The 14739-nt window shown below is 33.7% G+C and overlaps 1 protein-coding gene across 2 annotated transcripts in view; it reads left to right on the top strand.

Moving 5' to 3' along the window:
* The window catches only part of LOC147067103 (casein kinase I-like), a 70980-nt gene that overhangs the window by 39829 nt on the left and 16412 nt on the right, over nucleotides 1-14739 (top strand). Inside the window, exons 3-8 of one of the 2 annotated variants that reach the window (XM_085954472.1) lie at nucleotides 6153-6274; nucleotides 7032-7226; nucleotides 8850-8949; nucleotides 10875-10977; nucleotides 12901-12987; nucleotides 13082-13247. In XM_085954472.1, coding sequence (XP_085810598.1) covers nucleotides 6153-6274; nucleotides 7032-7226; nucleotides 8850-8949; nucleotides 10875-10977; nucleotides 12901-12987; nucleotides 13082-13247 — 773 coding nt within the window. Of the gene's footprint in view, nucleotides 1-6152; nucleotides 6275-7031; nucleotides 7227-8849; nucleotides 8950-10874; nucleotides 10978-12900; nucleotides 12988-13081; nucleotides 14237-14739 lie in introns of those variants that run through there. The other variant, XM_085954471.1, reaches the window with a different exon arrangement.

Here is a 14739-nt window from a genome sequence, read left to right as displayed (position 1 = left end):
ATTGCCATGTATTTGTATTATCGATAACTAATTAATGTGATAACTTGGCTTTTTTCAATGAACGTAAAAGTTTTATATATTTTGACTTGATGTTTGAAAGAGTAACCCGAAGCCGTCGGTCAAGACCCTTCAAGCAAGACTGTGTGACAACCCCGTATGGTCCCCATTTGGGGATGTCTTTGTGTATCTTGAGAGGCCTGAATCGGTATCGAAGCCAACAAATAATAACGGCTGATTGCGAAAATAATTGAACAATGTTTAATACCACTAATAAATATCTGACCGGCAACATTGTCCAAAAAAAATACGAATGGCAACGTCGCATTTGGCACGGCTCAGAAAAGGTAACCGTTTTTGTTTGAGCGGGAAAAGCTTCCTGCTGGGCAAATCGCGAACACGCCGATTGCGTCCTCTGCAAAATTAAATTATAAAAATGTAACGATTATAATATTAACACGTAATATTAAACAAATTTATAGGGAAAGCGCTTCTATAGAATTTTCGGCATTATTTTTAAAAGGGTTTCGAATCCAGTCGTTTTGATTGTATGAAGTAATGATGAAATTTCTTTTGCAGCAAAGGTAAATGTTTTTGAAACGGATCCAAAATTAATTGTTTGTTTTCAATGGTGGTCTGATAGGTTCTTTGGTACATTTGTAGAGATCCTTGTCTTAAAATTATTTGTGTTTCTTTTGGGAGCAATGTACCGCGGTACACCTAGTATCGTCTCACGGCACACCGGTTGCGGAGCACTATTCTATAATATAATAACTATGGAAAAATCAATCGAAGTCATGGAAATGCCAAAAACGCAATGTATAAACTTTGGCGAAAATGCCCATACTTATATGTAGGGAATCCAATCCCGAGACAAAATTCTGATCCCGGGATTTCGTGATTACAATTTAATTTGACAATCCCGGAATCCCGGGACTGGTCCCGGGATTTGCATTTTTTTCCATTGATAATATAAAATTTTTATATTTACAAGTAGCATTGATAAAATCGGTCAAAACTAAATCTAGTTACTATTCAAGACATTTATTGTTAATATTGTATGACTTCAATCTTGGAAATACACGAGTAAATAATATTGTAATATAAATAATAATGTGAATTTAATATGAGATTGCTGTTTCTGATAGTAAAGACTTAATAAATGGGTTAGTGAGATTTAAAATAGTAAAGCAAATCATGGTGTACTTATGGCCTTTCCGCTTCATAAATCTAATTAGTCAGCCAAAAATGAAACTGCCGTAAAACATGAGATCATGGTGGAATTACCTTTTTTAATAGCGCGAAGCATTGTTTTTTTTTTCAATCTTTCTCATTTTTATTAATTTACTAGCTGACCCGGCAAACGTTGTTCTGCCAATAAATTATTTCTAGTGAATATTTTGGTTGTTAAATAAAAAATAACGAATGTATCGTAAGTGTGTGGGGATGGGATCTATGACAAAAAGAGGAATAGAGCGCTGTAGACGATGACCGCCGATAAAAACAAAAAAACATCAACCATTCATTTTCTCAATTCAAAATGACTAATGATGTTCATAATAATTGAATTACCTGTGACAGGATCTCGTTGTTTAATGTTTATGCAATATCCGTCTTGTCCCTTCCAGAAAATTAGCGGATATTGGAGAGCGTCGTATGAATGGTGTGTGTCAGCGATGAACTCCAGATTATTGTTTCTTCTTCGAATTACGATTTCTCGCGTCGATGTGCGGTCGCCAACCATGATTCCAGCAATGTCGTCAACAACAGGTGCATTGAATCGACGCACGTGCTCTCCAGCTGGTGTTTTATCAGGATTGATGACAATAGCGTGATTGTCACTTTGCAATTCGTGCATGTGTGCTTTGAAGAATTTCAATAATTCACTGTGCTCATTCAACAGGGCGTCCAGTTCGCCGACGATGCGCCTGGCATTAGGCGAATTGAGGCTATTGTAGCCGCAACGTGCATCCACATGATTGATGTCCTCACCGCCGCGCCCATGAAGTAGATTTGTAAAAATGTATGTGGTTCGTTTGGCATTGGCGGCAATGAACCTACTGTGTGGTATACTTGGCCTTTGATTTTGAACGTAGAATGGAATTGTTGACCATTTGCCGCAGTATTGTGAACTATTACTGTTTCCCCTAACGAAGTCATTTGGAAGCATGAATTGAATGTGCGAATGGACTACAGGAACAGGTTTGAATCTGGAATCGTGCCGATGAGCAAGCCGTTTAATGGTTCTGGTGGTATCTCAATTTCTGGTAGTTGCACTTTTCCTGATTCGCAACACATCCCGGCTGACTCATGTTTGAATTTGAGCGCATGACAATGGGGACATTCTTTGTTCATAGCACCAATCAGCACTTTCGGATGAGCGGAATATTCAATATTTGGCTCGTACTCGAATGCGAGACGAAGGAACAAAGCGGATGTAAATGTTCGATGTACTTGTTGGCGTTGTCGGTCATTTGCTCTGCGTGTGTTAACTACGAACCGGCGCGCTTGGCTCCGTTCCAATTGTCGTTGTTGATTTCGTTCAGCTCGTGCCTCTTATGATTGAGATGCACGCAATTGCGACATGCTTACACGCACGTTTTTGATCTCTTGTTGGATTTGTTCGTCTGTTCTTTCTGCTTTACTATTTCGCATGTTTGTTGCTTTATTCGTTCGACGGCCCAAATGGCCCCCCTTGCGTCTTGCTGGCATTGTGACTTTAATACACGCACATAAAAATAGATAAATTAAAATAAATCGTACAAAATTTTGCACGCACTGCGTTGTGATATGCCGAATGAAATGTCAAAATGACGCGACGCTTCTCTTGAATTCTTCTCGGACGTAGCGCCATCTGTCATTCAACAACATAAATAATTTCGTTCTGTTTGAAATACGAAAGACGGTTAAATTTGTTCATACAAAAATAATATAATCGCGATTAAAAAATGGGAGGGTGGGGATAGAAGGGTGAAAATTTAGAGTTATAGGTATTTTTTATGCCAAATAATAAAAAAAATACAAAAAAAAAAATTGTCAAAAAAATAAAAGAAAATTTTTCTGGATAGAGATACCCTAATCACCTAGCGGTATGAAATATACTTGTTGACCTATTCTCATACCTAACAAATATACATAAAAAAATTCATAAAAATCGGTCGAGCCATTTCGGAGGAGTTCGACCACAAACATCGTGACACGAGATTTTTATATATATAGAGATGTGAAAAAATAAAATGAATCAGCAAAACTTACACATGGATATAAATCAGTTTATTTCTAATGTAGTCATTTGTTGTTAAAAGTATTTTTGTTATATTTCCGTTTTTATTTTATTTTCCATAAAAATGGATAAAAAAAGTCAATCCCGAAAGTTTCGGGATTATGTTTATCAATCCCGGGATTCATAGGTATCGAAAATAGCTCGGGATCCCGGGATTGGAATCCCTACTTGTATGTGGCGGACTACTAAATTTGACAATTGTATTATTTGAATTATAGAACTTAATTTTGTATTTTCAACTAGTAAAAATAACGGCGGATTATAGTAGTTGTCAGATAATCGAGCGGCGGATTACTGAAAGTGTACTGTATTACTAGCCGTGGAGATGAGTTAATGTAAAAAATATGATTTATAATTTTATTTTTACTCTAAGTACCAACATATTATATTATGCAAGGCCTGAACAAAAACGATGCATAAGTGCGAGTGAGAAAGTATTCGGCACCCTTATAATCTCTGCGACACGCGCTGGAGTAAGATAAAAGGTTTACAGAGCGCGTGTTGCTAAAATTGATATTTTTTGTGTTAAACACAAAGTAAGTTGTAAATATTTTTAGTTAATTAAGTAGAAAAGATGGTTCTGTGTGCTGTATTAAAATGTGGTAGCCGTACTGATAAGCAAGAAGATGGTATTACGTTTCATAGGTAAGTTGATACATGTTCGTGATATTTTATTTGTATATTATTATATATTTTAATATCAAGTGACTGTGTTTCTTTAAAATAACTTAAATTATGGATATTTTTACCTAATGGCTAATAATTCTTAGCGTCTGGTGCGAGCACTAGCAAAAAGGTCTATGGTCTCGAACATTTGTATACGAATGCGTTCGCTCGCCCACAAACCAAACGCACGGCACGCAGCTTCATTTAGCAATGCAATGGGTGGCGTCTAGATGTATCTATAGATATTATGTATTTTCGCTGCGTTATGCACTGTGTAATATGTATGCGACCGGTTGACACAAGTGACTCACACAAGCGTACAATTTGGACACATAAATTTCTTTTGTCGGTGCATCCTTCATGATTATGTTGCATATGAATCCCTCCATATCAAAAGTTGTGGTAAGCCTGCTAGTGATCGTGGGGTATGAGTGTAACGGCTCGTCTTACGTGAGCGACGTCGGCGAAGCGATGAGTGGCGTATAAATGTACAACCGAAAAAGACTGTTTACGAACATTTTCACACACGGTTATACGTTTGAGTTGCCCGTGCCGCTCAACGCTTCGCGTGACTTTGTCCACGTAAAACGCCCCGTACGAATTTAGACTCAGTCTAAAAGAAATCCGTCATAAGTAAATATATTATATACAGTCAAACTCAGATATTACGATCACGGACATACCGAGATCTCTGATGTAATGAGGAAACATTCGTTGACATTTTAGTTTATGATTTTCTCCAGACATTTATTCACTTTTATAACGAGCTACTTATCGGATATACCGAGCAAAAATATCATCAAAAATGTTCTTAAAACTGTTAATGTGTCGATCATTTAAAAACATTTTCAACTCTTAAGCAATAAAATCCGATCCGAAAAGACCGATGCCACCGGGATCGGATTACGTTCATGACACTAGTTAAGTGTCTAAGTACCTAATTGGTGTTTTTGCCGACAAAAAAATATTATATTTTTTTCAGCAATTTTGTCGTATTATACGTGATATGAAGTTACCGCTGCACGTAAGCACGCAGTTAAATTATCATTAGTCAATCGTGAACGATGCTTCGTTTTGATTGCATTCATTGAAGAGAAAGCTGATTCGCACAGATATGTAGAACCAAAAAAGCAAGTTAAATATGCTGCAACTTTCCGATGTGGATATTTGTTTTCATAAATTAGGCTCCAAAAATTATTAAGACTTATCGCTTTCAGGACCACATCGCATTTTAGTGTCAATATTTCTCATTCAACTGTGGCAAGGTGCATAGAATCGATACCTAATTAAACACTCATTTTATGGCTATTTCTTCCGCGTTTATACTTATCATTAAATGGGAACGACATAAATGTAGCAACGTCTTCTAATTTAGAGACATCCTTAAAGCTCACGTTAAACTCCGTTAGCAACATTGATATATATATGTTTGAAATACTGACTAACCATTATATTTTGCATATCTACACTCCGACCTCGTTATCAAAATTTTTAAAATAACATTCCTTTAATAAAATTGTTGTTCATACAGTGAAAGGTTGGTTTTACGAGTAAATGTATTCACTGCACTACTCAAATCAAAAAATGACTGTTTTCCCTTGAAGTTGTAGATTTAATTGATTTAAGTTTTCTGTAATGTCACAGTCATTTTTACAAACAATTACGTTTTTTCATCTAGATTCTAGTTTTAGTATTCTGTTAACTTCTTTGTTAAATTCTGTTTAATGTCAGGTAACATATCTCTGAATCTTTTCAAAAACTTAGGCCTTATAATATACCGACGACTTAAATTCATTAAATATATCTTCTCTGGCTCATTCCTTCAGTGGTAAAACTGTTAATATTGAATAAGAAATAGGTAGTACAATATATTATTATGTCCGCGATCGACGCACTGGCCATCCCTGCTCTATATAATATCCCAAATACTGGTAAGTATTTTCAAACAAGATTCGATACTAAGTATTTTTTATGCTGGTAGTAAGTATACTTATGTCTTATAAATCAACCAGTTTTCCCACCTCTACTCGCGATTGATCAACGTGTTGGATATGTCTGCCATAAGGTGTAGACTTTCCACATAGATTTTAATTTAACATGATAAATGGAAATGAATGGAAGTAGATGTCTCTTTGCAATTTTATCCTGCTGTGATATTTCTCTTAAAATTGTTATACATACTTACAATAAATATTGTTTATTTCAGATGGTTTGGTCAAGAAAAAGATCACAATGTCCTCGTAATGGATTTGCTGGGTCCTAGCTTAGAAGATCTTTTTAATTTCTGCACACGGCGGTTCACAATTAAAACTGTGCTTATGTTAGTGGGTAAGTGGATTGATTTTTTGATAAATTATTATCTTATTTTGTTAATGTTTCATCCACCTTTAAGTTCATCTGTTGGTCTTAACGAAAACAGTGGATAGTTATTCTGCGGTTTTTGGTAGCTTCACTGGCAAAGTGTAGAGTGTAAATTTAATTATGTGAATACTTCCATCTTTCTTTTAAATCCTGTGCATAATGAAACTGTGAAATATTATGATATTTTCAATAATTGACTGAAAAGTATTATGTGGATGTAATGTCATAAATTAATATAATGTAACATGATGTCAACTTTCTTGTACACTGAAAGGCTGATTAATTGCTCTTTTAGATTATAATTTTGAAATATTGTCAGTATTTAAAACATACAAGAATAATTTCAGTCATAGTAAAATTTTTGTAGCATGGCACTTGCCGAAACAAATATTCTATCTCTGGTTAATGAGAGAATCCATAAATACTAAAATGCTATAGATGGTTTTAAATAATGTAGAACCTATATTTTTGTCCATAAAATGTTATATTAAATCCGTGGAGGGAAAGTGACAATGATATTCGTGTTCATGAACTGACTAGCTAGACAGTGGGGGACTAGGATATAATAGTATTCTCATCATCAAAGAAAAATTATCCATTAAATTTGTTGTATCCATTTATATTTTAGAAAATCAATCGAAATGACCATTGTATTTTACAATGAAAAAAAATTTTATGAATTATAAAGTTGTTTATTGTGTATGTATGATAATTAATTTTCCAGACCAAATGATTGCGCGTATAGAGTACCTCCACTGCAAGCACTTCATTCATCGAGATATAAAACCGGACAACTTCCTGATGGGCATCGGCCGCCACTGCAACAAGCTCTACCTCATCGACTTTGGTCTAGCTAAGAAGTTCAGAGACCCACGCAACCGCTTACACATTTGCTACAGAGAAGATAAGAGTCTCACAGGTAATATTTTAAGCATTTAACAAAAAACATCAATATGGCTAGTGTTTTAAGGGTAGGGGTTGCATTCTCAGACTCGATTTTTAATTCCAGTGCCACAAGTTTGAGTAAAAGTGTTTATGCAGTTTTTTCGCAAATACGATTTTTTAAATAATAAAAAGTACATTTAGTGCTTTTTCAAACATTCCACTGATGAAAAAGATTAGTGGAGTTTCACAAAAAGAGAAAAGACTTTTCATAAAAATTTACAGTAAACTCTTTGAATGACAGATTGGTTACTATTTTCATATTATATAGGTACTATTTAAAACTTAATTAGTGATTCATCGCGTCGTGTATTTTAAAATTTTTATTTCCCTATAATTAATTTAAGAATTGTCAAGAATGCTAAAAGTATGCATTTATATTACGCACAATATAAATTGAGTAATATAAGTTAATAGTTAATATAAACTTCAAATGCTTGCTTTCTTAACGTGGTGTTTTAGTTGTTATTTAAATACAAACATTTTGATAAAGTATACTGAAAATCTACTTATAATTATTGTGAAAAGATCTAATGACTTTTTAAATCTATTATAATAAGAAGCGCCTAGTTTCAAAAGCCCCTAAAACGGTTTTTGAAAATTTTTGAGTTAGATATGTAGTTAGATGGATATTTTTGTGATCTATATGATGGCCTAAGATTGAACTTTAAAAAACGCCAAAATTCGTCAATACGTTTGATCAAAAATTAGAGTAAATTTCAAATCCCGCAAATGGTTGGGTATGCTTTTCAAATACCGCTTAAATGGAAAGCCAAAATACTCTTTAGAATGTAACGAATTAAATAATAAATACATATATAAAGTTCACAGATTTAATAGATATGATTTTTTCTCATTTTTCTCAAAACCACCTAAAATCGTTTTTCTCATTTTTCTCAGAACTACCTAAAATCGTTTTAGGGGCTTTTGAAACTAGGCGCTTCATATGTCCCAATGAGCATTTTAGATAAAATCTTATTGGCTCATGAGTGAGTTATTCCCAATGTGTTTGACACTATTGTCTTGTTTATTACACTTCCCTTACAATTAACTCTCATAAAATAAATGTAGGTAATATTTTCCAATGTAGTTTACTTGAAGAATACCAAATGTTTCCAGTGGTATTATATGTTAATGGTAGAATAAAAGTAACTCTGGGGTTATATGACGGCTCTTTTGCATAATTTTCCACAAATCTGTCTTAACTATAAGAAATATTACATAGTTTTACATCTTTGGTGAACCCAAACTTCAATCAAAATTCTGTTTCATTGGGTTTGGATCTTGCATATTATCCCTGATGTACCTATCTCGTTTGTAACCATATGATTCCTTTGTTTCCAGACCACTTTGAAAGTATTTTGAGAAATCTACAAAATCAACAAGGTTATTAATTCCCACGGTTAATGCTTGCAATGAACCCATGGGCAGTGCACTGTCGTCACTAACAGCAGTCTGCTATCATCATTAATTTCATGGTTTTGTTTAATTTTTTTTCGCCATTTCGCCACAAAGTTGCGATGACTGCATCATAATATAGGAAAGTAAATTGATAATTCATATGTTTATGTTGTTAATAATTAGTTTATTTTTGTCACAGGAACTGCCCGGTATGCTTCTATCAACGCACATCTCGGTATTGAACAGTCAAGAAGAGATGATATGGAATCTTTAGGATATGTACTTATGTACTTTAACAGGTTTGTTTTTTAATATCTTTAATTTATTTTGTATTCGGTTGGGTTATAAAAGTATTTAGAAGATTGATTGAGTAATAACTAAGTAACTGAGCCGAGGCTGATGGTCGCGTGTCACAGCATGCTTCGTAAAGACTGACCGTGGAAGAGTGTTGTTTCAAATATGGCAATAGATTCGATATGCCATTAAATTGGTCCCCCAGTGGACCCAAAATAAATGCCACAAACTAATGGAACTGGCGATAATTAAATCTCCCGGTTTCTTCACCGACTTTATGACAGTGTTTCTGTTTCTTGTGGCATTGACAAACTTCTGCCATATGATCGTGTTCAAGTGATCAGTGAAAAAACATTCTGTTTTCAGTTAAACTATTTTTTGATTCACTTTTAATAAACAAATTAATAAGAGAACTCATTTATCTATAAAACATGGAAAATTTTCAGTTACTATGAATATCAATTTTTTTTGTAGGGGTACATAAAAGTTTGTGATATGTTATGTTGTCAACTTAAAAATGTGATTTATTTTACTTTGTTTCATTGATATTTAATATTTAATTCTCTGTGTAGTATTCTGTAACTAAAAGAAAGAACAGACAACCCCAAAACTGCGCATTGATTCCGATGTAGTGGGAACCGGAGTCGTTTTGCTTTTGTCCATTTCATAATTTTTGTCCTCTTCATTCTCATAAACAGTTTGTTTATCAAGAAGAAAGTTTATTAGAAGCTAAATTTCATCATTATCCAAAAGTTCTATACTCATGAACGTATTTATTTATTTTTGGTTCATAAGGTTATTAACCCATTCCAGACAGAATTAATTTTTCAGGATCACTTAAAAAGGCACACTGATTACTAAAATTGATATAACTCATGTATTATTCATTCAATTCAAATAAATCTTTTAAATATTTATAGGTTTTGAATTGTTCTATTAAGTATTTACATTTTAAGTAAACTTTGTGTATAAGTGGAATGAAAAAAACATGTCAAATATAGTTTTTTGGGTTTTTTTAGCCTTTTTTTATACAAAATGACATAGATAAAAAGTCCATGATAGAAGTAAATAATAAAAGGAAGATATACTAAAACTGGAGCTAAATATAATACTCTTCAAGATATTTAGAAAATGGAGGGCCATTTTATGTTTTTTACTGTCTCAAACACCTCATACCTAGCGAACTGATCATTATTTTGACAAATTTAAATAAAAATAGATTTTATAAATCAAATATTTGTTGAAAAATATATTGGACTGTATATAACTAACATCATAAAATGATAGCTACATATATTATTAAGTAATTTCAACTTTAAAAAAAATCAAAATATGATTAAAATTTTTTGATTTTTATCATGTCCTGCATCCTGTAACACCGGAGGGCGCGATGGGTTAAACCGGGAAAACTTAAAATTTTAACTGTTTAATTTTAACGCTATAAATGAACAAAAAATACAGTTTATATGGAATTTTGATTCAACCTTTTCAAATTGCTTCTTACAGATATATGAGATGTTTATTAAAAAAAATATCCATATATGGGCAAAATCTAACTAAAAACACTTGTGCAATTTCACTCAATATTTAATCATGTATTTAACTAAAAGCATTTGAACAAAATCTTTAAAACTTTATGGATAACTTGCATATGTATCGGCTGATAAATTGTTAAAAATAAATTGCTTGCAAAATAATACGATGGAAAAAAGAAACTAACATTAAAACATACCAACTCTCGAAACACAAAACTATCGTTTACCAAAAATATTCAATGTGTACATGTGGAAATTTGGAAATAACCGTCTCATATTGTATGAATAAATGTTGGATGAATAATTATATCCAAATGAATGTATATTATGTTTTTTCAATATGATAGAATGGAATACTGAGTCATTTTAAAATAAAATAATGTGAATTGTTTCAGGGGCACATTGCCTTGGCAGGGTCTCCGAGCTGCGACCAAGCGGCAAAAATATGAACGCATCAGTGAAAGAAAAATGTCCACACCTGTTGAAGTATTATGCAGGGTAAGGTTTTTACTAGTTTGTAATTTCAGGAAGTATGTAAGTTGATTCACTTGCAAGCAGGAAAATACTATTTTTACTCTTAACACATTGATCGCCAGATTCACTTGCAAGCAGGAAAATACTATTTTTACTCTTAACACTTTGATCGCCAACTAGTTTTACATAAAATAATTAAAAAATGATTATTTGTCTCTAAGGTATTTGATAGGTTATGAAAGAATATTTTTTTTTCTTTTTCAACCATTTCCGATCTTCTTAATTTTTTATTACGTAAATATTGGTTTTTATGATGTGTTGGCCTCATGTGTCCGTCGTGGCACCAACAGGTTAATTTATTATATTGCGCCGGGCCGGTCGTTTTGCCTGTCACCTATCCATATCCATATAGAGCATGGTGCCATTTCGAGTCGAATTATATTCAGATATGTAGTATAATAAACAGAAAAGGCACAAATACGGAATAGAAGTTTTCAAATTGTGTAGGATAACTTGGATACACATATAAACTGGAAATATACGCATACATTATAATCATTTTTGTAATTCTATTTTTTTATAATTTACATAGTTTTTGTAACTTACGTTTTTATAATCTCTTCAATTCTCATTTTTATATCAATAAAAACACATTTACGATTTAAAAGGAAAATTTTTTTTTCATTACCTACTTACATTCTTTACATTAGTGAGCCTATCTTTAGTTACTTTGAAGGAATATTCTCAGGCCAAGCTGCAGTAACATATAGAAGAGCCATGCCGGCCACGCTAAAAATCTATTCAAACGTAGGTCTTTCTTGCCGGTCACCGGTGACCCCCACGGCTTTCTTGGACTAACCCAGTGCCGGCCACCGGTGACCCCCATGGCGATCAACGTGTTAAGCGAGTTTTTTTTAAGGAATTGCTATGGTATTTTTATTTACTTTTTAGATACATTCCTTTTCGCAGGCACTTCTATCTATATGAAAATACAGTAGAACTCGGTTATTACGATCACGGATATAGCGAGATCTCGGATGTAATGAGGAAACATTCGTTGACATTTTAGTTTATGATTTTCTCCATACATTTATTCACTTTTGTAATGAGCTACTTTTCAGATATACCGAGCAAAAATATCGTCAAAAATTTTCTTGAAACTGTTCAATGTGTCAATCGTTTAACAACATTTTCGACCCATAGCAATAAAATCAGACCGTAGACCGATGCCGCCGGGATCGGATTACGTTTATGACACTAGTTAAGTGTCTAAGTACGTAATTGCCACGCATACGGTTGAAATTTCATGTACAAAATCCAAGCTGAAGTCAGTCGGTACCTACCAGCGTTCATTACAATAAACAACTTTTTTTGTAGTTTATGAATGCCATGCTTGTTTCGGGGAAAAATTCTAATTGTGTATTTTTGTTTGAATTGCGATTTTTTGTGTTATGTGTCTGCTCATTTAAAAATACCTATTCTCTGATATAACGAGTAATGCTTATAACGAGCAAATTCAGCCGGTCCCATCCTCCTCGTAATAACCAAGTTCGACTGTATTTATACATTATTTATCTACCTTTATGTTTGTCACTATCGTGTTACCTGTAGTGAACTGGAGGCAAAATGTCCGCTTTTGAAGTAAAGCCATCGAATAGGGATTCCAATCCCGCATCTGACAAATTTACATATATTTTTAACGTATATTTGGATTTACAGTGATCGATCTAATATGTTGAGCGAATGCTTAACCATTTTCTGTAATAACATTTGTTAAGAAATCTCCTCAGTAGGTGCCAAGATCCACATCAGATTATAGAGTTGATGATGAGTTTATTAATATTATTCGTCCTAATAAAATGATTTAAAGGTCTTGTATCTTTGGGATCTCAGTTATTGTTGTTTCATGTAATACCAATATTTATTAGAAAAATTACTATTTTTCAGGGCGTACCCGCAGAGTTCTCAATGTACCTCAACTACTGCAGAGGGCTGGCATTCGAGGAGTCGCCTGACTACATGTATCTCAGACAGGTATGCCGTCATATTATGAATACCTATACAATATATTATGAATTTAAAAAATATCAGTGCTATAATGTAATATTGTCCACTGAAATGTTTTCAGTTGTTCCGCATTCTGTTCCGCACGTTGAATCATCAATACGATTACACCTTTGACTGGACCATCCTGCGGCAATCCAATGATGAAGAGCCGGCTGCTACGGGAACTCCGCAAGCCGCTGGATGCACTCTCGGAACTGCTCCCGCCGCACAGCAGCAGCTGCCAACCGGTAAACGACAACCCGCCCCCAATGCCACCCCCACCCCCACACCCCCGCCAACCGCCACTGTCAGCTCTAACAAGCCGTGATCCGTCATGTGCCACCTCCGCCCAGCACCATGCACTCGGTTACTGCTGTAGACACTCTAACCAAACAGTTAAATTTGTCGAGCACACTTTTCTTTCTATTGCCCAATAGATGATTATCATTTTCAAGATTCTTTTAATCCTCTGTTTACATTGTCGGTGCCATTGGTGAAATGAACAATTTTGCATGTATTCCTCTGCTCGACATTGTTGTTTGATGGGCCCCGGTTTTTTGTTTTAAAAAAATATTTTTGTAGCTCGAATGAACAGATCAGTGTAAAGAAAAAAAGAGTACCATATAAAAAGAATTCTTTCTTGTAGGTATGTTATTGAATGTGAGTTTTTGAAATGGCCATTCCTTTATATGTGCAGAATGTCCTTGAAAAGATTGAGTTATGTCACCGTATTATGGTAAAAAGGCAAGCGATTTAATTTATCTATTGTAAAATTGTGATTGTATAGATACGCTTTCATAACTCTGCTGAGTCAGAATTATTTCAATAAATTCATATTCAAGTCAAAACGGGCTTGAAATCATACTTACAAAACAATTATTGGCAATTGTTTTACCACCCAATGGAGTGGCCTCGTCTACGGAATGGAATGTCATAAGGCGAAGCTGTTTAATTAAACTGACCAAAATGATAACAAATATTTATAACAAAAACAGCTGGTCTGATTCGATATTCCGAGGCCCAAAAAGGTACTCGTCTTGTAGGCAATAATGTTCATGACGATCGTACATCAGCATTATGATCGCAAGAGCACTGCCACTTTATCACATATCGCATAATATCGTCATACCCTCTTACCATATAATGTTATGATAAGAGTAAAATTAATTATGTTGTCAGTTATTTTATTAATGTTCCACCCCCCTTTGGGTTTGAATTAAAAACTGTTTAAACGTTGTTGGTTTTTCTTGTATTTAGAAATTCTAATTATTTATTATTTTTTTTACTAATAATTAATTTTTAATTATTGTCGAACACAGACCCATTATTTTTAACATTTATGTAAACTCTTCTCAACGATTTAGTAACCCTGATTCAAAATATTTGGAATTTTTATTTGATTTGCTTATTCAGGATTAAGTATCTTAAGTCAGCTTTCACTATATTTTCGTTCCTCTGCCTTGGGTCAAATTAACATTTTGTTTTTCCAACACTATGTGTTTTAGATCCAGCGCATAGACAAAAATGATTTACCGGATGGCTAATGACCAATCCTAATAAAAATGTTTAGATGATATGCAGCGAATTTACTCTTTTCCGTTAAATTTTCCCTTTAAGTTTCTTTGTGGACAATAGTTTTTGGCCATCCGTGTTTTAACCTAAATATTAATGCAATTTTAAATGTTGATGTTCACATTTTATTCAGGGAAAATGTGTCATGTCTGGGTTATGTAAAATGTT

Source organism: Rhyacophila brunnea, unplaced genomic scaffold, assembly GCF_057557595.1.
Source record: "Rhyacophila brunnea isolate RB1 unplaced genomic scaffold, BYU_Rbru_1.0 scaffold_4, whole genome shotgun sequence".
Lineage (NCBI taxonomy): Eukaryota > Metazoa > Arthropoda > Insecta > Trichoptera > Rhyacophilidae > Rhyacophila > Rhyacophila brunnea.
This window is presented reverse-complemented; position numbering and strand designations above follow the sequence as displayed.